The following is a 26,339-nucleotide window of genomic DNA, read 5'->3' on the forward strand; positions in this document are numbered from 1 at the left end:
GTACTTTGGAAGGTAGCACCTGTTAGATCCTGGTACTTTGAACAAAATTTGCATTTTAGCCAGTTATTACACTATAGGTATGCCAGTTAATTACACTATGGATGTAGAGAATATCCTGGGGTTTTCCCAACATTCTAGCAAAGCTGTTTTCATATCCTGAATTCAAACAAAGAAAAAGTTATACACACACACACACACGTATATTGATAGATAGATATCACACATGACATATTCATTATATTTAAAATTAGAAAACACAGACAATTTTATAATAAAAGACGAAATCAAATACTTCTATAATCCATCTTCCAGGAAAGTCTGCTCTGAATATTTTATTTTGCTCTATTTACAGTAATAGACTCCCTTTCACTGCCCTTAACTATCTGAGTTCTCTGCCCCACCTTGCTTACTTTATACATGGTGGTCTAATTTCCTATTAGCTTATATCACCCTTTATTTTAATTTTAATGGCAGCGTGTGTTCTATTTTATTAATATATTAATTTTCCCTTCACTCATCCTCTACCATTGATATTTGGGTGGGTTTTGTGTTTCTATATTAGACTACACCACTATGAACAAATCGTATGTGTATATTTATATTGATATGCTTATTTTCAGCAACCACAATAATCCTGCCTCTTTTGGCGTGCATTTGCATTTTAATAGGTATTAAGCCTTAAGCCAAAGGCACACATTTCTAAAATAGAAATTCAAGTATCAGTTAGTGGAAAAGGAATATATTTGGGGGACATATTATTCCTTTCTGTTCCTCAAGAAATCTTAGTAATGAGACAATTGCCTGCAACTGCCTACTCATAAATCTGAGTCAAATTATATGTGTTATTTATATGATAAGCCCCCTTAATGATTAATATTTTGGCAAACAATCTAAAACCAAGGCTCTTTCTAAAAATATCTATTTGCGATGATCCACAGCAATTCTAAATGCTTATGTAAAATTCATTTAAATTTCTCACATCTGCTAAATTAGGTTAGCAGTCTTACCTAGCAGTCTCTCCCTGCATTACATTGATTCATTCTCCTGGATTATTCTAAAAATTGTTATCTGCCAGAGGATTATGGAATAAACTAGTAAAAATGAGGAAAAAATGGAGGTGATGCACTATGTTTTTCAACGTCTGTCCAAGCTTAAAGAAAGTGTGTAGGTCCTTTTAAATTACATATATCAGGTGTTTTATCATGTCATCCCTTCTAATTCTGAGGATATTCTGCACATTTTAGAGTAATACCATGATAATGCAGAACTCAAGTGCTTTTGTTTTTCTGGAATTGCACATTACAATCAGTGATTTGCATAAGAAATGATTTGCATTCTAAATGTAGATGATTTAAGGATAGTGGCTGCACTAAGAATGTCAAGCTAGAATTCTACTCTTATCTCTTAGTTACCTTCACATTTGGTAATATACTATAGATTATAACTGCTTTAAGACTAAAAAAGTAAACTTTTAGAAAGTAAGGTTCTAGACTGTTCAATAAAATGCACAAAATTGTAAAATGCATTTTATGTCAAAGGTTGAGAATTTTAAAATCAGACTTAAACATGTTAAATGTAACCTGTTTAAAATTGATTAAAATTGCATTTTTCCCTTGAGTAAGATTTCTTCCATAATTGGTTAGTTTAAAACAATATAAATAAATAAAACAAACCAACAGCAACAGTGAATAAAACTTAAATTTCAACGATTTCTGTCATTTGCAAAAATGATAAATCTCCAGTGACGTGCAGAAAAAACAAATTTCAGGTCATGGCAACTTTGAAAAACTATTAATTGCATAACATTTAGAGAAGCAGTATTTTACTTAATATTTGCTATAACTGAAAGGAACTCCTTGGCATAAACCTTTTAAATTATTGGAGAGAAAAAAATAGTGATTCTGTGCCTTTAATTTCCCTTTCTGAGCAAGGGAAGGCTGCACACCACTGACAGGCTCACTTGTTCCCGTCTTTAATGTGCAATCTGTTTTCTCCAGCGGAGGGCACTCAGTGTATCACAAACTCAAGCATTAGCACCAACAAGCTCTGAGCATCATCAGTCTCTGGAAAGCCTTCTGAATTAGACAAGGGCTGCCTCTCAGCACAGCTACAAAACACTTTAAACCTGACCAGCTAAATGGATAAACCTAGCCTGCATAGCTTTTAAACTGGGGTCTCATACAGCACAGGAGGCCTACTTGCTTCAAGGACTGAAAATCCAGAGGATGAATTGCTTTATCTGGGAATGGCAAAAGCCAGCACAATAAGGAATGCCAGGTATTCTGAAGATTTTCTTTTTTTCCTCTCTTTTTACAGAGAAGTTGGTTACCTCCGAGATGGGCTGTAGCTCTTTTGCACAGATTGCCAATTACTGCTGATGGGTCTCTGGTGAATTACACAATGGTCCTCAGAGCCTAGAGGCCCTCCCCCATCCCTATCCCCCCAACGGCTTCCTTTTCCCTGCCTCCTCCAACCATCCCACCCTGTGCTGATTTTTTATATATATATATATGTATATATATATATGTATTTTTTTTTTTTTTTTGCCTGTCCTCTCGGGGAAGTTTGTATGGGGCTACTAGCTCACATGCGGGATCAGAATGGTGTGAATGACAGCCGCACTGTGTCATGAAGGTGGTGGTGGTTTCCGCACAAGAGACCAAATAAGAAGAAAGCTGAGACAGGGGGGAAACGTTTTTGGATGACAAAGGATGGGTAAGTGAACTTTTGTTGTTTCCTTCTGAGCAAAGCTGATCCTCTTGGCTTCCTATCCTCAGTCGTGGCATTAGCAGATAAAAGACGGGGAAACAGGCAAAGAGCAGCAGCCTTTGAGTTTGCCAGTTGATTCACTATAGTTGCTATTATATTTTTAGATCATTTTCCTTTTTGCAATGTTTTTTTTTTAATCTATAAATGCACAACACGAACTTAAACAGACTCTAGAGAAATATCTTTAACACTGTTTCTACTGTCTGCGTATCCACAGCTTGGGAATTGAGAAGGAGATAAATACTGTGTTTGCTTCTATTTCTTGATAATATTAACGAGGCTTGTGTTTCTGGTAGCTGTCAGGATGACTATTAACACTTTGCTGCGTGTATGTAGGGGTGGGGTCCTTACTTTATCAGAGGTTGCACAAGGGCTTGTTTTATCTTTGAAGCTGGATCCTGAACACAGCTTCCGAATTTCCAGCAGTCATTTGCCAGTCTTATTTTTTCGAGTGTGACTGGCTTTTTTCCCCCACTTTCTCCTGTCTGGGAGAGCTGGAATGTATTTCAATGAGTCTGTAGCTGGCAAGAGGACAGAGAGCAAGATCGGCTTTTAAATTAAAAAGAAAAAAAAAGAGAAAAACTTAACTGTTTGAGAAGAAGGATGGGTTTTAGATTAGGGATTTGGTTGATTGCCTCTTGGTTAAAAATTTAAAAATTTAAGAAAAAAAAAGAAACTGCAACACATGGTAGTTGTTTCTTTTTTTTTCTCTCCATTAAGAAATAATAAATCTACTGTTGACAGAGGAAAGAAGTCCCTTAACATGCAATGACTTGGAAATGCAGCGTAAGTGCCAATAGATTGTAACTTTGCAGGCTTTCTGAAGTTAATGGAGGTAGGGGAGAAAAAAGTCAGTGAGAAATGTGCAGAGATCAGGGTGATGTAGAGAAAAATAGTAGTTGGCTGCTTCTTTCCTTGTTTATCCTTCGAATTTGCAAAAACAACTCTATTTAAAATAATGGCAAAGTAATACTACACAATATTATTTTGCTTTTTAGGCAAATAATAAGAATTTTGATAGTCTTAACTTTGGAGTGTTCTCTGTTATGAGTATTTAGATGTCTTAGCTCCTGTATCGTTGGGCAGGGAGCCACAGCATGCAATAATCTATGCTTATTAACAACTTGAGAGCACCTCGTACCGTTATTAGTCTTCATCCAATGCTTCATTGGCTGCCTATACTAGTCTCAATGCTGTTTTTTCAGAGCTCACATATTGCGATCCTATTATGCAATAAGTACACAATTTCAGGCAGGGCAAACTTGGGTTACCTTGACAGCTTACTGAAGCTCTTTTGCCAAATCACAGCCTGTTTGCTCAACTGGGAAAGACGTACAGGTACCAGGTTTACTAAGTCACATTTTTGCCCTTACCAGAGCACATAGTACACTTCCTTTTGGTACTGTTGTTCAATACAGTGGTTAGCCAAATATTATTGTTACTAAAATGTCAGCATTCAGTGGTGAGAAAGGCTCTGTGCTTTTCAATGTTGAAATAAGTAGGAACTCCTGAAACTCAAAAAGGCTTTTCTTAATTCTATGGGACTGTGGTGATTTGAAGATCAAGGAAGAAAAAGTGAAACCTAAGCAGCAAACATGCAACACTGAAGAAAATAATGCTCGAAATGTTAATGCATTTTCCTTAAATCAACTGTCCCATTCCTACACTAGAGGAAATGCCCCTGTTGTTGGTAAACCGACGGTGATTTATTTTAATAGCTTCACAATGTGCATCTGTCTTTTTTTTAATATCGTAGGTTTCCATTTAATTACGCAGCTGAAAGGCATGAGTGTGGTGCTGGTGCTACTTCCTACACTGCTGCTTGTTATGCTCACGGGTGCTCAGAGAGCTTGCCCAAAGAACTGCAGATGTGATGGCAAAATTGTGTACTGTGAGTCTCATGCTTTCGCAGATATCCCTGAGAACATTTCTGGAGGGTCACAAGGCTTATCATTAAGGTTCAACAGCATTCAGAAGCTCAAATCCAATCAGTTTGCCGGCCTTAACCAGCTTATATGGCTTTATCTTGACCATAATTACATTAGCTCAGTGGATGAAGATGCATTTCAAGGGATCCGTAGACTGAAAGAATTAATTCTAAGCTCCAACAAAATTACTTATCTGCACAATAAAACATTTCACCCAGTTCCCAATCTCCGCAATCTGGACCTCTCCTACAATAAGCTTCAGACATTGCAATCTGAACAATTTAAAGGCCTTCGGAAACTCATCATTTTGCACTTGAGATCTAACTCACTAAAGACTGTGCCCATAAGAGTTTTTCAAGACTGTCGGAATCTTGATTTTTTGGATTTGGGTTACAATCGTCTTCGAAGCTTGTCCCGAAATGCATTTGCTGGCCTCTTGAAGTTAAAGGAGCTCCACTTGGAGCACAACCAGTTTTCCAAGATCAACTTTGCTCATTTTCCACGCCTCTTCAACCTCCGCTCAATTTACTTACAATGGAACAGGATTCGCTCCATTAGCCAAGGTTTGACATGGACTTGGAGTTCCTTACACAACTTGGATTTATCAGGGAATGACATCCAAGGAATTGAGCCGGGCACATTTAAATGCCTCCCCAATTTACAAAAATTGAATTTGGATTCCAACAAGCTCACCAATATCTCACAGGAAACTGTCAATGCGTGGATATCATTAATATCCATCACATTGTCTGGAAATATGTGGGAATGCAGTCGGAGCATTTGTCCTTTATTTTATTGGCTTAAGAATTTCAAAGGAAATAAGGAAAGCACCATGATATGTGCGGGACCTAAGCACATCCAGGGTGAAAAGGTTAGTGATGCAGTGGAAACATACAATATCTGTTCTGAAGTCCAGGTGGTCAACACAGAAAGATCACACCTGGTGCCCCAAACTCCCCAGAAACCTCTGATTATCCCTAGACCTACCATCTTCAAACCTGACGTCACCCAATCCACCTTTGAAACACCAAGCCCTTCCCCAGGGTTTCAGATTCCGGGCGCAGAGCAAGAGTATGAGCATGTTTCATTTCACAAAATTATTGCCGGGAGTGTGGCTCTCTTTCTCTCAGTGGCCATGATCCTCTTGGTGATCTATGTGTCTTGGAAACGCTACCCAGCCAGCATGAAACAACTCCAGCAACACTCTCTTATGAAGAGGCGGCGGAAAAAGGCCAGAGAGTCTGAAAGACAAATGAATTCCCCTTTACAGGAGTATTATGTGGACTACAAGCCTACAAACTCTGAGACCATGGATATATCGGTTAATGGATCTGGGCCCTGCACATATACCATCTCTGGCTCCAGGGAATGTGAGGTATGAACCATGATCCTCCTAAAAGCATTTCTACTGCGGGGAAGGAGAGGTAAATGTTTGAAGCCCTAGAGGTGTCTCTAATCACTAGAAAGATTAATGACCCTTTTGCTTTTGGGTTTTGCTCAGTGTGAAAGGTTACTTAATTAAATTACAACCACCAGGAAATTGACTGCTTTTTTTTTTTTTTTAAATGGTTGAAACTTGAAGGAAGTTCATTCAAGGATAAGTTGGAATAAAGCACTATGTTAAAACATCTGCTTTTTAACAATTTGTATACAGGGGTTGGACTTAAAAACACACATACAAACAAAACTCTTTTCATTCTGAAATTTCTGTCTGGTTCTTGGTGTTTGACTTTTGTAATGGAGTAAAGAAGAGGGGCCAGCTTAATTTAAAAATAAAGTGAGTTTACCAAAATTCCAGAAGGTAATGAAGATTTAAACCAAAGAGCAATTTTCCCAAGGGTTGATTTTGTTGTAAATTTTTAGTTTTAATGAAAGCATGCAACAGGGATCTCACACCCGTGTTACTTGCCATTTAGTTATTATACCAGCATAGAGAATGTCAGAGGCCTACTGTGTAATTGTATCAGGCTCCTAAGGCTTCCTTCTTTTTTTTTGTTTCCTTCTTTCCTACTTTATTTCACTCCTTCCTTTCCTTCCTTTTTCTTCCTTCTTTTTTTGTTTGTTTGTTTTTTAATTACTGGGATATAGATCCGATTTCAAAGGTTTTTATGCACTGGCTATTTGTGTTTAATCAGAATGAAACTTCAATTCCATGCTTTGGCTTTGTCCCTGGTAACTAAAATCAGGTCACAATTTTGTGGATGATTTAGCAATAACAAAATGGCAGTCATAACAGGGACTGTTTGTCAGTATTGCTGTCATCCCCAAAAGAAATGATATGTATTCTTGTTAAACTTATTAAAAAATAAGTGATACAAATATTTATAAATAAAAGGAGAGAGGTTTGAGTTCTGGGTATCCTCCCTTTCTGTAACAGCCTCAAATAAAGGTGTACCTTCCATGTTATATTATTTTTGTTTTTATAAGAATAAATTTGGACCCGGTTTCTGATTATTTAATTTTAAAGATCACTTACAGGATCATGTTAGTGAGCAGACAAATAGTCACAAATTTCAAACTTGTCAATAAGTAATACTGGATGTAAATTGTTCTTTTCTTGGTAATGTTGATCATTATGTGCAAAGACTGACTACTAAGGCCTTGTTGCTTGAAGAAACTAGTGAAGAGAGGTTAAATTCTGGCAATATAATGTTTTAGTATCTGATTTTAGATGATCACTCTTTCAAAAGACGGTTTTAATGAGTACTTAAAGATGTTGCCCTTTCTAATGCTAGTTAACAGTTGGAAAATATAATTGCTCTTTGATAGTATATACTCCAATTTTTCCATAGTCCTAACTACAAATGCTAATGAAAATGTTTTCAGACAAAGCACTGAATTTGAAATAATCTCTAACTCAGTACAATTTGGACTATTGAACTGTTCTTCAAAGAATTCATTTTCTTCTTTTTTGTGTATCATTGAAAATAAGAGAAGTAATCCCAGATAATAAATTCCTAAAAGGAAACTGTATAAGTAATTGCCCTTAAAAATTAAAAAGAATAAAAGATTTTCTATAAAAGTCTAACAAGGCTTGATGTTTTTATTGCAGGCCCACAATTATACAATATACTTGAGTATTAGTAACACAAGTTCATCCTATTTTATTCTGGGTTCTCCTTATATTTTGTGATCCTCTTAAAGGCTGGTATATAAAAAGAAAAGAAAATTCTAGATGCATTAATTCATTTTCTCTTGACTTTTGGAGTAGAATGCTAACTTTTATTTTTAAGAATCACCAAGAAGAAAGAAACATTCTTAAAGAACCAGGATTTGAGAACTGGGGTTCTAAAACTTTTCCAGAGATCTTAAATTTCACAGATTATTCCATCAAAAACCCTAGGCATTACCATGACAGAAACAAGTTTAAAAGATGGTTCATTTAATTAAAACGTGTGTTTAAATAAACACATTTTGATATTGTATGTGTTATATAGATTGACATTTAATGTCATGAAATTGCACTAGTATTGTTGAAAATGAATGTGTTGTTAAGGCATTAAATAATGAAGAATGTAATTAAATATTGTAATAATTCTGTTGAGTCAAAATGGAATCCTTACTAAAGTAGCTCAAACTTTCTGTGCCCTCAAACATGGACATTAGTAGGCTATACATTTAAGATCATATGTCCATTTAGGATGAGGAGGGGGGTGCTATAAAACTATATTTAAATGAATTTCAACTTGTTTTAAAACAAAAGCATACAAAAACAAACATTGCAGGGGTCACCCCATTTTTTGACAGAACGTTTGCTGTATTACAGTTATAGGTAGATATAAACGGTGAGGAAAAGCAAACTCTTAGAAATTGTTATAGGGAAAACCCTAATTACTTCTTACTTCTTTGTCACTCGGAGTAAAATTTCTCCTGTTGAGAAATACTCCTTTGGACAAAATCTCTCTACAAAATAGAGCCAAGAGAGGGCAGCGATTTGCCCAACTTTACATTGTTTTTGGAATAGTAGAAGTACGCTGAATTTTAGCCTGGCATTGTTTTCATAAGTCTCATATATCACTAGTTTAGCAGAGAACCATTAATATATTTATAAGACATTTTTGTGAGGTAGGTTTTTTTAAAAAAAAATTAAAAACACCAAACTCTACCCAATAAAGCCATAAATATTTAATTGGAAAACTTAGCACCAAATGCTAATTTTCTAAGATAGTGCCTTGAAGAAATAAAAATTGCATTAAATTAAAAACTCTACTTTCCACCTAACTTTATATTCAGTTACCATGACCTAAATATGGTTACAATATCCATTTTGCTTGTTTCTTTTAAAAGGATTTTTTAAATTGAGATTATTAGATTGGCGTTTGTGAGCCTCCACACAAATATAGCATGCAATTTTCAAATTAAATAATTTTCTCTATGTTTTGCAAGTTTTAATTCTGAAAAGTCTGTGTGCACATACCATTCTGATAAAATGAGGGATAATATTTTAATAATTTGGGCAGTAAAAATTGTTCGTATCTATAAAAGAGAAATAGAGTAGATAGTTATGAGTAATTAATATGAATTATAGCACAAGTATAAGGGATACATACATCCTAATCATTATACTTTGAGTGGATCAGTGTGCTTGGTTGAACTGAATCATTCACTTAGTACATATGTCCTCAGTATGTACTCAGAAAAGAGAATTTAAAGCCAAAAGGATACAGCTTTTCCTAAAACAGTAAGGTGTTACTATATAGAGAGGAAATGCAAATATTTACTTTTAAAAATAGCTTGTGAAGCTTGGCATAATGTTATCTCATTAAAAAATACGACCAGGGGTATAAAGTTGCTTCATTCTGTATATCAATTTTTTCCTTCGAAATTGTAAAGAACAAAGTTTTGAATATCCAGTTCTTCTAGGATTTGTTTTATCAACTGAAAGTAGCAACAGCCTTTATATATTAGCCAATGTGAACAAAGGACAAGAAAGAACATTTGTAGTTTGTTTCGTACGTTAAAAAAAGTTAAATTGGTGAAAATTTAAAATGAATGAATGTAGTCTCTAAAGAGACTCTCCATCCAAAGTGTTTCAATAGTTAAGTAATTGAAATATAAAGTTTAATGATCCCATAGTGCTAACAGTGCTGCTATTAGGAAAATGGCAGTAAAGGTGACAATATAGGTGTATATTTTCCAAATATTTAATATTTTCATTACTTTCTTCAAAATTGAGCAAAATTTTAAAAATATACTGGCTTTCAGTTCAAGTTATATAATTTCTTTCACTGTTATGCAGTGGGTGGTATAAACCATTTCTAACAACTTTTATTTATGGACTATGTTAGGTCAGGTTCAAACAATTGGTATAAAGTAGACCACTAACTTCTTTTCACACTTTAGATATTGATATTCTTCAGTGTGCTAAGTGAATTTCCAAGGACTAGTAAGCATAATGTATATATAAAGAGGACTCTAAGGAAAGCAGACCCAGTTACCTTGAGTTTAATTAACAGTTGATCAACATAAAGCTATAGAAAACAAACTTTATTTAGGTGGCTGACTACAACTGTGTCATGGTACAATGTTATGATTGAAACTGTATTTGTATATTTAAATAGGATGTGTGTGTGTTTGTATGTGAGTTTATCCATGTATGTATGTCTGTATATATATAAATGTGTGTGTGTGTTTGTGTGTGTATATATAAAGACAAAATAGAAACATATTTCCATCAGAATTAATGTCCATCAAAATTAATTAAATTTTTTACGACAATTTAAATTATTAGTAACAAATATTTTGGGTTAAAATCACCAAGATTTTTTAGTTAGGAATATGGTCCTTAAGGTAAATGTATTATCATATCTGAAAAATTATAAGTATCGTCAGGTGCAGTGGCTCATGCCTGTAATCCCAGTAATTTGGGAGGCCAAAGTGGGCGGATTACTTGAGGTCAAGAGTTTTAGACCAGTCTGACCAACATGGTGAAAACCTGTCTCTACTGAAAATACAAAAATTAGCAGGTCATGGTGGCACACAGCTATAATCTCAGTTACTAGGGAGGTTGAGGCAAGAGAATCGCTTGAACCCGGGAGGCAGAGGTTGCAGTGCAAGATTGCACTACTGCAGTCCTGCCTGGGCAACAGAACAAGACTCCATCTCAAAATAAACAAATAAATAAAATATAAATTATAAGTATCTTACATCTATGTAGTCTAAAATTCTTTTTCAAAAAACAAAATTTAACATAGTCAAGTCTGTATTTATACTACATATTGGCATTTTTTTGTGTTGCTTTAGACTTGTCACTTCGTTTCTCTGTGACGCATCTCTCAAACGAGTGACTCAGCTAGCACAGTGTTTCCCAACACAAAGCAATTCTCGGATTAGTATATAGTTTGTAAAGTCTCTATGGTCATTCTCAGAACTAAAAAAGCAGGATGAGCTATGGAGAAAAAGACTGAGCTACTTACATTCATTTGTCAATGAGAAAAGAAAGAACTTCTTCAGTTACTAAAAACTGGGGTGCCCAGGTGAGCAGCCATACAATTTCTTTATGCTTGAGGGGAAAATATGTAACTCACACATACAAATGTGTGAGCACATGAGTGCACACTCCCACACACATATATGTCTTTGAAATTCTGCTAAGTAACTAGATATTTTGAAAGCACTTAAAACTATGTCTGCTTTTTAAAAAATCGATTGTCTGAATTAGGTCCAATTAAAATCTATTTGTGAATAGAGTTTTCATTAGAATTCACAAATGGTAGTGGTGAAGAGTGACAGCTGCCAAAAAAAGACCGACATAGCTAATTTAGGAAAGATTTTAAACTGACAATAAATGGCCCATTTCTTTTTCTAGAATTAGCTGGTATTAGCATCTCACGGACAAGGTTTTCATAAATGATTGCTCTTGAAGACTCCCAGCTGAGAAGTCTGTGGTCTTAGGAATGTGTAGCTTTTGACACACCTCAATAATATCCACAGGATACCAGAATTTCCTTCTTGAGACTTTTCTGTGTTTATAAAATGTAATCATCCCTAGTTCTTCTCAGGAATTGCATTTAGAGATAGTTTTATGCTTTAGGAGTTGCTCAGTAATATTTTCACTGGGGACTTGGTGACTCATCTGAATTTTCATGTCTCTAGAGTTTCATGATTCACTAAATCAAAGTGAAGCAGAAGCAACCTGTATATCACTAGACACTGAGAGTTTTGAAAAACTAGTATGTCTTTTGATCAGTGAAAAGCATGAAGTGATGTTGAATATGTTTTAAAAATTAAAATTGCTTTTTATAGTACCAGAAGAACCATCATTCATTGAGTCAGTTTAATAAAATCTCAATATTCATGAAAGGAAAAAGAAATTACAGGGCTATTTTTCTCATGCACTCCATAAGCCATTAAAATTGTAACTGTGAGGTAGGAAAGGTTGAGAAAAAAAGCACAGTATTTCCTAAGGTATCAAAACAATTGGCTTTTTAAATAAACATGTGCTAGAAGCTGCTAGATATGTGCAAAGACTATGTATTTAAACTCCTGCTAAAGAGTTTAAAAATAATGCTTTTACTGCCAAGAGAAATTAAAATCTAAACAAACATAACCACGGAAAATTAGTCCTTTACAAGGGAGGCCAGGTAATATGGTACACCTGTAGTCCCAGCTACTTGTGAGGCTAACGTAGGAAGATCGCTGAAGGCCAAAAGTTCGAGGTTGTCCTGAGCTATGTTTGAGCCTATGAATAGCCTCTGTGCTCCAACCTGGGCAAAACTAAGACGCTGTCTCTTAAACATACAAATAAAAATATATGAAAGCTAACACCTTAAGTTTACTTACATAAGGTTTGTAAACATAGGTTTGAGGAATGAAATGACAGCAAAGTCATTTGATTTAAGGTCATAAAGTTTGACCTTAAGTCAAATCTATACATTATAATATTGTAAACATAAGTTTGGGGAATGAAATGACAGCAAAGCTGATATATATTAATAAAATATTTAAAAATGGTGAAAATGTAAGAAATTCAGAAAGAAATATGAAGAAGCATAATTAAAAGGAAAACCCTGAACACAAACATTAAAATATTAGTATATTTTCTTTCCATGTACAAACAATAATAATAAATACCATAACCTTATTATGTATTTGCTTAAAATAAATAAGCAAGTTTGCTTAAAATAAGTTAGCAAACTTGCTTAAAATAAGTTAGCAAATGTGCTTAAAATAAATAAGCAAATTTGCTTAAATAAGCAAATATATAACTCAATAAGGTTATGGCGTTTAGCATTATTGTTTGTACATGGAAATAAAATATACTAATATTTTAATGTTATATAAATGATACGAAATATAAATATCAAAGTAACTTTGAAATATTTCATTTAAACAGCTATATACAATTAAACACTCATGTATCTTCTATAAATATTTCTAAAATACTAACATGTATACTGAATACAGATGGTATTGCTTTTGAATACAGACTGATAATTGCTTTTTAATAAACACAGTTCTGTACTAACTTATCCAGTTTATATGAATTGTCTCAAAAGTAAATATTTGTGGAAGATACATGAAAAGGAATTTAATGACAGAAAAGTAATTTTTTTAATTTCCTCTCTCATTGCCTCAATTTGGTATGATTGTTTTCCAAATTTTGGGATGTCTGTACACCATAACTTGTAAGGTATGTTGTCTTCTTTACCTAGTTTTCCATCTCTTTGTTTACTGAATTCAGACCTCAGAGAAAAGTGGAAAAACATAATCATTAAATCTAGCAAGAAGAATCATTTTTTCCATTTTGTTTCTTTTTAAACACAAATTCTTCTAGTGGAAGTAAATAAGGTATAGTAAACATTTTGACTGCAGGTTTTAAAATAAAATGGTCAGACGTAGAGTAACTATAATGTCAAAACTTATGACACTTATAATTTTTACTTTTACCTACATTTTAATGGTTCAGATCTTCAAGTATCATTGATTTAAAAACTAAAAAGTGAGTAAATGTTTAATAAAGCAGACAAACTAAGATAAACATGGATGAGTTGCTTAAGAGAATTCACTATATTTTTAAGATCTAAATAAGCAATATATGCTTCAAAATAGGAATATATAGAGTTATGATTTGATTCCATTTGGGCTAAATTTTTTAACTTAAAGCAAAATTACATAGACACTAATTTTGGAGTAGCAAATAATATAGAAAAAAATGCCTGTAAATGTTCTTTTATTTTGGAAGGACAATGCTACTTAATTCGTATTCACTGTATATTTTCACTTTTAAAGTATAACAATTGTTGTTTAGTTGCCTTCTCTTAAAATAAAATGTCATTAGGCAAAGCCTTGAAATTGTGATGATTTTATTGAGACAAACAGAAACAGTCTTTGGGTATAAATTCTATGTTTGCATTTCAATTCTTCCCTCCTTCCTGAAGCCACATTAACTGAAACTTACGTTCTTTCACTTGCTCTTGAAGATCTAAATATTTGAGGTGTTAACTTATTAAAAGTTGATTTCTTGTTTCCTTTAACTGACTCATATTAAATACATTTATTTTCAAATGACACCTTAAAAATATTGTTTGTTTCATCATAAATTTCATCATGATGCATTCATTTCACTATTAAGTGCTTTGATATTTACAATTGTAAATTGATACCACTCTTGTCAATTGTTTCTAATAAGACTTAAAGAAACAATGGAAATAAACATTAATTAGGTTTGAGTCTTTTTTAGTATGGTCACCATAGATGAAAAAATGATATTTTCTTCTCTGTTTATAGATCTGTAAAAGTAATAGCAGAGAGGTCAGCCATGAAGTACTTTAGGTTGATGGTCAAACCACAACATGGACAAATATTGCCTTGGTCCAGCGGTTAGATCAAGGGGTGAAAAAGAGGTCTTAGATTTGAAGCGGACTCATTTTACTTCTCTAATATTGGACAAGTAAATATATATCTGACCTTTCTGTGATATAATTTTTTCATCTATTGAACTAGGATAATAACTTTCCAAGTAACTTGTTAAAATGATTAATGAGGTACTATTCAAAAACCATTCTGAACCCCTCCATAAAAAGCTTCAGTGTAAATATGAATGATTATTAACCATAAGCCCTACTGTTTACTGAAAAATGCAAAATACAATGTAGCTGTATTATTTTCATTGTTATTATTAGTTATGATGATGGTTATAATACTCCCTGATGTAGAAACACGTGTTGTGGTTACATTTTTACTAAAGTGAATAATAAACATGACCTTTCCGTCCCTTGTCTGAGCTGTAATTTAGTTTGGGTACCAGAGCTGGCAATATTTAATAATACACCAGGATTTGTAAAACAGTCCCTTGACCGAACATTTTATTCACCTTGCAAAGAAAGCAGCATTTATAATTATTTTGTTGTTACTATGTCTAAAGAAGAAAGGAGTTAGAGAAACAACTTATAAACTCCCTATCTTATCAGATATCATACTTCAGTTCATTTTAATAAGCAGAAACAGTTTGTTTGTTTGTTTGTTTGTTTTTGGCTATTTTTTTTTTTATACAGATGCTCACTCTGTTGCCCAGGCTGGAGTGCAATTGTGCCATCTCAGCTCACTGCAACCTCCACCTCCCGGGTTCAAGCGATTCTCCTGCCTCAGCCTCCTGAGCAGCTGGGATTACAGGCGTGTGCTACCATGCCTGGCTAATTTTTGTATTTGTAGTAGAGACAGAGTTTCACCATGTTGGCCAGGCTGGTCTTGAACTCCTGACTTCGGGTGATCTGTCCGCCCTGGCCTCCCAAAGTGCTGGGATTACAGGCATGAGCTGCTGTGGCCTGGCCTTAGAAACAGTTTTTTCATTCCCCAGTTGTTTATGCATCACACATCACAAGTAGGAGTTTTCAACAATACATTAAATATTCCTTTGGAATTCAGAAGTTATTAGTAAGTGATTTAAAGAAGAATTGATATTGCTGTACTGCATATATATGTATGTTATATATAATTTAATAATTTGTGTATAAGTATTTATATTGGTTAAGTATAAGCTCTTATATTTGTAGAAATAGGTATTGCATCACTCTTATTATTGTCCCCATAGTGTAATATATTTTAAACTGAAACACATTTCTTTCTAAGTTTTTCAATGGAATATTTCTCATGATATGATTGCGTGCTATGAAATGAGAGAGGGCACCACTGACAAAAAACAAACCCCATAAAGACAAAAAAGACAAAATAATAATGTTACATTTTCTTGAGAAAACAAATGATTTTCTTTGTGATTGGTAAAGCATAATTATTCCAATGAGGGGATTTGGCCAGTGGTTGAGTATATGTATTCTGATTATCCACTATGGAACTAGGGAAATAACACGGCTTGGGTTCTCACTGTGAGATGGATCTGAGCTAAAATTCCATTAATCACTTGTCCTCCACGAGCCCTTACTCTGACTGGAGGATCACAGGGATGTTTTGGATCTCCAAGAATTCGTGTCACTTCAGAGTTTGTGTCGAGTAATCTCCAAAAATCTGATTACTTCACATTCCCCAATACACAGTCACCTTAGAAAATAGTTATAGATCTCGCTGGAGAAGGCTGGGGGAAAGTTTAACAGTATACATTTTTCATAGTATAGCAGGGTCCTTCCTCAAGGGGACCTGTCTGCCTTTTCATTCAGTGGATTCTGGGTCTGTAAACTGGCTCAAGTCTGGGAATTGATTATGGGATCATGACTATTTTGGTGATTCAAATTAGACTTCTGTTCACTTGAGCTAGAACTCTTCCACGTATGCAGATCAAGTATGAATTTAATGGATTTGTACGTACTTTTCTTCTAGGGACACCATGATCCACTAGTCAGCATCATAGATCTTTTTTGAGTCAGGGTATTCTGATCACTGCTTTGACTTTGCTGTCATCATGGTAACCATGCTCACCTTGTCTTCGGTGATTAAGTTCTGACACCAGGTCTATGCCACTCTGGAATTCCATTTTGTGCATTGCTCTTAGGGATTCCAATTTGATAGTAGCTGTTTGCTCTGTAACTTCTGAACCACAGAGAACAAATATTCTCAACCACTTTTTCCTCTCACCTTTGGGACGTGGCGTGTGGTATTCTAATTAGAATTTCTTTTCTTTTTTCCTTTTTTTAATTTCTGAGAAATGTTACTTAGATGTCAATCTTGAAACTTGAGAGGTAAGGGAATTTAAAATTTAAATATAAATTTTTAACTTTCGCAAATCATAATCTCTTTGGTTATCTGACAACTCACATTGTGGCTTTTCCCAAATGACTGGAGGATAAGAGATGATTTAAAATCAGCATTCCAGTGTGTTGCCCCTTCACCTTTGGTATAACTTCTTCCTTTGGAATGTGTATATGATTCTCCAACAAAACATGAAGATTGACAAGGAATCCTTGGGCTAGAAAGCAGATAGCATTCATTCTCTTTCTCACTGAGTTTTTTACTAAAAATTTATTGAAACAGATTACATAATTAATTATATAAGCAAATATATGATTTTATCCTACAATGTTTGACTATTTCTACTCTACTTACACTAAACAATTAGAAAGATACAGGTTATTCTGAGATATGAATGAGTATAATTTTGTAGATTAACATGATACATTTTAATTTCCATTATTTTCTAGTTATAAAGTAAATGAATGCTGTTTTAGAAAATATTGAAAACATAAAGTTATTTATAAAAATAATCAAAATAATTATCAACAAGCCCCACTATGCAGAGGTAATACTTTAAAAATTCTGGAACATAAATTCTATCATATGCACAGGTATGTGACTGTGGCTATTAGTGAAATTAATTTCATATTAGAAACTGTATGTATATGATTGCATAGTATTACTTTGAAGTTCACATTTTATTATGAATAGGAATGCTTTTGAAAACATAGTTTTTGAAAGTATATTCCTAAGATGTGTCATCTTTTACTTATGCCTCCCTTTTCTGTTGGACATTTGTGATGGTTCATTTCACCGTCACAAAAATGTCTTAAATTACCTCATCATGTTGATAGATTCCTACAAAAGAGAATAAGTGGCCAGAAAGAATAAAAAATGTAATCTACTTAACACATTGCCAAAATTGCTCTCTCAAAAATATATAACTTTTTATGTTTTTTATCTTACCACATGCATTGTGTAAGAGTTCCCATTTTTCCACGTATACCCCTAACATTATTTATTATCTCTTTTTTAGCAATTTGACAGGTTATTTTTTAGCATTTAATATTTACATGTTTGACGTTAGTGTAGTAGAACCTTTTTTCACATTTTGTGTTACTGGATTTCTTATTTTGAAATGTGGAATATAAACAGTCTTTGAAGTCAACAATAATAACATTATTCATTATGTTTTCTTACATTGCTTTTACTTTAAAAATGCCTTTCTCATCCTGTGTATACTAAATATTTACTATGTCTTAATAATTTCATCTATAGGTTTATTTTTACATTTACTTCTTAATCTAAAACATACTTTAGCGTGTCCATGTGAAATAGAGAACTAACTTGTTTTTTTCCTGCTAAAATATTATAATTCTCTCCGGATATTTTACTTAATACTAACGTAAAATTCTAATATATCCAGGTCATTTTTGTGCTTTCTATATTCCACTCAAGGATTCACTCTTTATTACAATGTAAGAACCATATTTTCAAACACTATTATAGTTTACAATATATTTTAAGTTTTATAAATAAGTATTCTTGCTCCAACCGCTAAATTCCACGTCTACTAAAAAAGAAATGTCATGGTTTTTCTTTGTCATTTCTATTTGAAATGAGATTTTTGTATCGCTCTCTCTTCCCTGAACACACATATTTGGTATTTTGACTAGAATTATGTGAATCTATGAATCAATTGGGAAATAATTGAAATCTCTACATTTTTTCAAAAGGAAATATTATAAAAAATATTGTCATAGAGCTCGATTTATATCATTCCTTTCTATGTTCCCTTTAAAGATGTGTTCATTTGATTCATTTTAAAATTCTAATACAGATATGATAATGCATGTATATGTATGTCCATATTTATAGGCATCAATATTTTGATTATATGCATTCATTTTAGTAGAATAATTTTTTAAAATTTTTAGTTCAAAAATAATTTTGCAAAAGACAATGTTTATCTTCTCTTTTTTAATAGTTACATTTCTTATTTATTATACTTCTACATATTAAGAGGAAATCTTCTAGAATACCATTAAATGACTATGGTGATTTAGAGCAATTTTTTTGTTTCTAACTTTAATTTGACTGCTGTATTTTGGTCCACTTCATTGATTTATTCAACAAAAATATGTTGTGTACCTATACTAGCATGTGGTAACACTGGACTCTGTGCTATTTTTAAACTAGGAAAACACTGTTTTTTAGCAAAATCTTATTTATCACAATTATCATATAGTCTAATTTATAAAAATTAACAATAGGACAGACACTAAGTTTACCAAACGAATTTTTAGCTTTTTTTCTTTTTTTTGGTGAGGAATATCTTTTTTCCTATACTTTGGTTTTTGATTTTATGAATTTTATATATATTGTTTCATAATATTAAATGTTATTTGTATTTCTGGAATAAATTATGGTTGTTCTTTCATTATATTCTTTTCCAGATCAGCTCATATTGCGCTTACTTTGATTTGTAATTTATAATTATCTCTTAAATAAAAAGAGATCTTAATATTATGTTCTTTATTAGTTGAGCTATATTTAATAATTTATCTTTTTCTAGCTCTAAAATCATTAAAATAATATAGAAATTGTTTTCCCTTGAAATGTATAAAATATTCATGAAAATTTGCCTTTGTAGAACCCCTTTTGGATGCAATGCTGAGAAAAAATTATAAATTTTATTTAGATTTTTCTTTTATGTCTTTGAAGCAGAATGTTAAACTGTAGTTTCCTACAAAATCCACATTTCTTTGAAAATTTAGCATGTATAACAAATTGTTTATGTAATACTTATCCTTAAACTTCTTCTCTAGTCATATATTTGTTCATTCAATTACTATAGACCACTGCACTACAAACTATAAATAAGGGATGTCAGCTCCTTGAGTCTGTATTCTTATAAACAGAGTAAAATTGTTAGATCATTAGATGTAATTTTTCCTTAAGATTGTAAATGCCTCAACGTTCTGTTTTGTTAAATGATTCTTGTTTATAATGGCTAAAGATCTACAGATTTATTGATTTTTTTCAAAGAACTAGTGGAGAATTACCTTCAAATTAAAGGAAATTACATCAATGTTCTACTTCCCAGGGTATAATACTGCCAATGTCTGAATGATTCCTCCACCAATACTCTCTGACATTAAGTAATTTTACCTTATCAGTTACCTTTCACTTTTTTATGTAGTCAAATTATTTCTTTTATCTGGATCAGAGGGCAGCAAACTATTTCTGCAAATAATAAGACAGTCAATATTTTAGACTTTATGGGCCATATGGTCCATGTGACAACTACTTTGTCACTATAGTACAAAAAGCTATGGAAAATATGTAAAGGATGAGTACATCTGTGTCCCAGTAAAATCTATTTACAAAAAAATGGTGGCAGTCTGGATTTAGCTCATGTGTTAGTTTGCTGACCTGAATCTATATAATTTTTATAGGCTTTTAAACATACTTGAGTATTACCACTCAAGAAAGGAAGAGAGACAGAGAGAGAGAATTTTCTTATAACTTTAAATTCTCCTCTATTACTGCTGTATATTATACTTCCCTTTCATAGAAAATCTTTACAAAAGATTCTACCCCAGTCTACTTTTCTCCATCAATTGCTAAGTTCTTCAACCTACTATCACGTGTCATTAGAGCCCACTATGCCATCCAAACAGCTCTTGCTAAGCTTGCCACTGACTTCATCATCACCACATTTTATAATTTTTTAAAAAATTCTTTGCTTTACTTTGATATCTCAATAATTTTTAACAGTTGGCCTTTTTTCTTTCTTTAAATGTTTTCCTCCCTTGACTTCTGTACATGGGTTCATTCATTTTTCATTTAATCATGCACCTTTTCCATATCTTTGTAAGCTCAAATTCCTCTACCTGAGTTTTATGTTTTTCTTATGGCTACATCCTTGTGGTCTTCTCTTATTCCATCATATTCTCTCTCTGTCTCTCCCTCTCACCCTCTCTTTCTGATCTTATTTACACACACAGAATACACTACCATTTATTCACTAAAAATAAACATGTTATTTCTCTGTTGCTTGACCTCTTCTCTGAGTTCCCCACATGTATAAATATATGCCAGCTTCTTATTTGACACCTGAATTCAGATATCTGAGACATCTTAAAGTCATTTCCAAAAGTAAGCCAAGATCTTTTCTCCACATGTTTTTCTTCCTGGTATTTCTTGTTTTGGGAATGAAGCTATCCCTCTTGGAAAGTCACAATCTCCAGAATTATCTTTAAACCCATCCTCACCCTCATACTCCATAAGCAATCTATCTTGGAGTCTTATTGATTTTTCCTCCTAAATAAATCTCAAAATTCATTCATGTCTCTCCATCTTTACTAGTGACAATTTTTGTCCTATTTAGTCTCCTTAATTCAACTCTTGTTTCATTGAATTTCTTTCTCTGCTACAGGCAAGGTGCAGCTTCCAAAACAAAAGTGGATCATGTTACATCCTCCATTATTTATTTAAAGCAATTTAGTGGAGTCCTATTGTTGATAGAATGAGAACCAAAATATAAGCTAAAAAAAAAAAAAAAAAACCCCTGAATGACCTGGCCCTGCCTTCACAGATTTTCATTTTACACTCTCTTTGCTCTACAATCTCCATTCATGGATGACTGTACTCTCGGCACTGGCTTTATTTTGTTTTCCTCTTACTTGCATTCTTTCTCCTTGGACAATGTGTTGATGTAAGTCCGGCCCTAGATTACTATTCACCTCCATATAATGAATTCGCATTCACCAGCTCCTCAGAAAGCCACTGCAGAAATCCTTGTATAGTCAAACCACCTTGTTTTACTCTTGCTCACCCATCTAATACTCTACATGAGATGTACCCAAGTTGAGATTATCCCTTCTTTTTCATGATGATTTGATTAATGTCTGCCAATCCTACTTGATCTAATTTACCCAGCAGAAGGTAACATATGACTTTTTTTGTTGGACTTTATAATTCCAGTGCCTCACTCCATGTCTTGTATACAATAAAAGCTTAATAAATACTTATTGAAAGAATAAATACATTCCCAAATTTTACTTTTTAAAAAATTTTCTGCCTTTTAAAGATAATTAGATATCTTCTTTGAAAATCTTCTTTATAAATTTTTATTTCAAAATATTGATAAATTTATATTACTAAAGTTCAAAGCTATAGATTAACTTTACGGTATACAGTTTTGTGTGGCCCAGTTTTTTAATATAAATTTTTTCTCTCATACTTTTGTTCATTAATATGCCATTTTATTACATGTTTATGTTCAAAATGATAAAATACATAAGAGCAAAAATTTAAAAAATTTATATAACTTTTATTATCTTTTTTCTAAAACAATTGTGTATGCATTTTTATTACACAAAAATAATAATGTAAGTGAATTGCTTATAATCTGCCATTTTTGCTTACTCTCTTGTGAACATGTTTATATATCAGTAAGCATTCGTCTACACATATTTTTAGTTAGTGAATAATATTAATTTATTTTATATGGGTTCCAATTCTGTTTTGGTAGTGTTTTCGACACTTTCAGGATAAGCAAATTTAGGACAATAATGTTTGCACTTATGTCATTTCTGATACACTTAATGATTAACAATTTATAGTGATATTTCAATTTATTTTCTCACCTCAACATTTAAATTTTTTTGCAATGATTTGTTCTAATTGAGATCAAATGATATTTTATTGTTCTATTAATATTCACCACCACCGTGACTACTAGTGACACATGCAATTTCTTATGTTTGACATTTGTATATTTTAATTTCTGTATTTTATGTTCATTTTCTTTGCTTGTTCATAATTTTATTAACTTATAATAGGTTTTAAGTAGTTTATTAATCCTTTAGCTTCTATAAACATTGCAAATTGTTCAGAACTTGCCTTTCGGCTTTTAATTATTTTAGGTAGGATTTGATTTATGATTAGAAAACTAATTTCATTTATATATATATTATTCTATATTTTATTTTATTGTTTCTGCCTTTATTGTATGGTACAAAGATTCTCTCAAGAAAATAGTAAATAACCATTCACTTTATTTTCTTCTAATAGTCTCATGCTTTTTATTTGAAATAATTCAACTAACTTTTTATTGTCAAACATTTTACCTAGTTCCCCAATTTCACGTCATTTAATTACAACCTCAAAATTTTATATTTAAATTGTAAATCATTAAGTAGTTACTTATGGATACATACATTAACATTTTATGCATTATATTTATATGTTATGCGTATGGACTATGTGTTCATATATGTTTTCATATATACAAATATATATGAAAACACCTGTGTTTCTATTAAAATTTTTATTTTGCTGGTGCTTTTGGCATACTGCTTAGTTAATCTAAAAGATTAAATTATGTTTAATTATTCTTGCTTAAAAATATATTTGGGGTATTATTTTCATCCAGTTTCTATATTTAGTTATAAAATGATATATATACATATATAAAATTATATATAATTATATTGATAAGTGTGGTTCTTTCCCACTATCTTGTTTTCTATTGCCTTTTATCCTCTCTGGAACCATATTCTAGAAATAAATCATTGTTAACTCTCTGTTCTGTTTTCTTCTGGATATTTTCTGTACTTATATGAATGAATATTTTCTTCTCAAAAAATATTATACTAGCTATACTGGTCTAAATTCTGTTTGTATGCTTCTGGAATTATTTGTTTCACTCAATATATCTTGGACATTTTCTCATTACAGTAAATAAAGATCTACCTCTTTGTTCTTAATTTATTAAAATGATTCTCTAGTGGTAGACAAGTGAGATGTTTAGGATATTGAGATGAACTTTAGAATTATTATGTCAGTACCCTAATAAAGTGTCTTTGATACATTTAATTGGAATTGCGTTATTTTTTAAAATAATATGGAGTGAATGATTACCTTTAAATTCTAAATCTTTCATTTTGAGATATGATAAGGCTCTACTTACTTATGTTGATTTTCATTTATAAGTCAAGTGTGCAGGAGAATACTACAATGTTATGCAAACAGGAGAAAATTTATTTTTAAATATATTACAGATTATTTTATGATTTTTGTTTCTAATATGAATATAAGTTTTCTTTTTAAATATTTTCTGATTTTTGATCTTCTGTAATACAGAGTTTTTTTGTTTGTATGGTTGTATGTTTAATGCACTTATTACAACCAGAAACAATATGCCAAATATTAATTCCAATGGTGCTATTTTTTAGCTTAATAAATAATACATTTTTTTCCCATTATTCCCTGAACACCATCCATTGTTCAAATTCACATTTTTTAAATCAAACTTCTGAAATGATGTTGATTAATTAGGAAGCTGTGAGAATGCTCAACAACTTTCTCCTCTCTCACCTCCACAATAATTCTGAGGAGGAAAAGCCTTACTGTGGGTGATTTGGTCCAAGAACATGGAGCATTCAAAGTGATGGAAGAGTGTTTACAACTGATAGGAAGACTCTTCTGCAGGAAGAGACTGCAGTAAAGTGGCCTGGCAGCTATACTCAATTAAGAGTGTCTTTATACTGGGGAAGCAGACTTAGACATGCTACTCTAAGCTATAAAAAGAAGTATCACTTTTTTTTTCTTTGGTATCTCCTATTGGGCTCCACTAGATCTTATAATTTCTAGAATGACAAGAACAAGAAAGTCAAAGTAACCATATGCTTTAAGGGCAAATTTTTAGGAAAGTGCTCTGTTTAAATTTGACCATGGGTTGCATTTAATCAAGCCTAGGCAAACTCATATGCCTTCCAGGGAAGGAGAGGTAAGTAACATAGATGGTACACAAAGCAGCATATAAATAAAGATTATTAACTTGCAGGGACTATGGAAACTTACAGCTTGCATAATGTCTATGAAAGCATTCAAAATTTTAACACTATGCTGGACAAATAAAATAGGCTTAGTCGTAAGCTTTTTTGTTGTTCATCTAGTTAGAGTGACTGACTCTGGGCTTTAAATAATTGACAGCAGTCTTTATGATTCACATGTTGTTCATTTCAGTTTAGCAAAGATAGAGTGAGGAACTAAAATCATTGCAGAACTAGGCAGCTAATGAAGCTTATTTTGAATTCTTTATTCCTATCCTGCCTTAATATCTTTGCATCTCAGAGACAAGATTAACACCTGGTGTAGCTGGGCAGGGTCAGGTAAGTGTGTAGAGAACTGGGACCAGGACAATGTGACCTCAGGGACTTAGAATGCTAACGTTCTTCTTCCCATTGACACATTTCTGGACAAAACCAAACAAACAAATAAACAAAACTCCTGAACTAGGAAAGCATCTATTAAAGGTTTTAAACTATTGACATTTCGGACCAGGTAATTGGTGGGGGCTGAGATCTGTCCTGAGCATTGTAGTAAACATGCCTGGCCTCTATTCATAGATAGCAATATCCGTGCCCGCATGCCAATCATGACAACCAATGGTGTCTCCAGATTTTGCCAATTAACCCTCTGGGGAAGCAAAAGCAAAATCACCCGTGGTTGAGGATTATTAATGTAGTGCATAAAACCTGGTCTTGGAGAGGCTAAAAATACATTTCTACAGCCAAGGAAGGTTCACTTGCATTCCTGAAACTTCAGGAGTTGGATGTCATATGTAGCGAGCAAGGAGTAATCTATGCAGAGATCTGTAGGTATCTCTAAAGTAAACTGACACAAACTTCTAAATTGAGAGAATTTCTGTGTGCAGGCATTTAACAAAGGGGCATTAGGATTTTGTTGATGACATGGATGATATGCTTCCCATGTTGAGCTTGAAGGACTGACAGGTTAGCAGACAAAACAATAATAGTCCTGTTACAGGATGGGAAAAATAGTTAGTTGCCACAATAGTAGTACTATAGGCTTAAAGAATTTTGGATATGGTGAGGCAATGTTAGGAGTAAGTAAGTACATGCTAGAGAAAATACACTATCTCACAGGGTCTCTGAGTAATTGGGTTTGGGAAACACATATAGCACCCACCAGGCCCAAGAATATTTAATGTTTAGTTAGGCATCAGTGAACTTAGGACTATTACTGTGCTTGTTTGCCTATTATGTGTATGGGAAGGGAAGAGATCTTAATAAGAGAGTGTCTGAACTCGGTTTAACAATGGGATCCCTGCAAAGAAAGATTCAAGGGAGAAACTGAAAAGCAAATAAATGGTTTTGAACACACCAAATGAAAATGTGCAGGAGGAAACTAGCCTCAGGGAAAAAATTTGGAGTCTGGCAGAGGCACTTCTGTAATTTTCTACAATCGCTAAAAAGACGGTTTTTTAGATGACATGCTCTACTAGAGGAAGCAATTTTCACGGATGGTAGAATTTTCCTCTATTATATGGGAGAGATATGGTTAAACTCTTGATGAAAGATTTCTTCCAATTGAGTTTAAGGCTCACAGGTAATGAAATCTGAACAAATCTGAACAAATGCCATAGACTGACATGGAGAGGCTGAAATTAAAAAGAAAATAATATTTTTTTCTTCTCTCTTCAGA

At 32.9% G+C, this 26,339-nt stretch overlaps 1 protein-coding gene across 2 annotated transcripts in view; it reads left to right on the plus strand.

Annotated features, from left to right (window-relative positions):
- Positions 1-1,958: 1,958 nt before the first annotated feature.
- LRRTM4 (leucine rich repeat transmembrane neuronal 4) overlaps positions 1,959-26,339 on the plus strand; it is a 794,625-nt gene continuing 770,244 nt past the window's right edge. Inside the window, exons 1-3 of one of the 2 annotated variants that reach the window (XM_001163369.7) lie at positions 1,961-2,277; positions 2,565-2,715; positions 4,526-6,072. In XM_001163369.7, coding sequence (XP_001163369.4) covers positions 2,712-2,715; positions 4,526-6,072 — 1,551 coding nt within the window. In that variant the 5' untranslated portion in view covers positions 1,961-2,277; positions 2,565-2,711. Of the gene's footprint in view, positions 2,278-2,564; positions 2,716-4,525; positions 6,073-26,339 lie in introns of both variants that reach the window. The other variant, XM_009442732.5, reaches the window with a different exon arrangement.

The sequence above is a fragment of the Pan troglodytes genome, chromosome 12, assembly GCF_028858775.2.
Source record: "Pan troglodytes isolate AG18354 chromosome 12, NHGRI_mPanTro3-v2.0_pri, whole genome shotgun sequence".
Lineage (NCBI taxonomy): Eukaryota > Metazoa > Chordata > Mammalia > Primates > Hominidae > Pan > Pan troglodytes.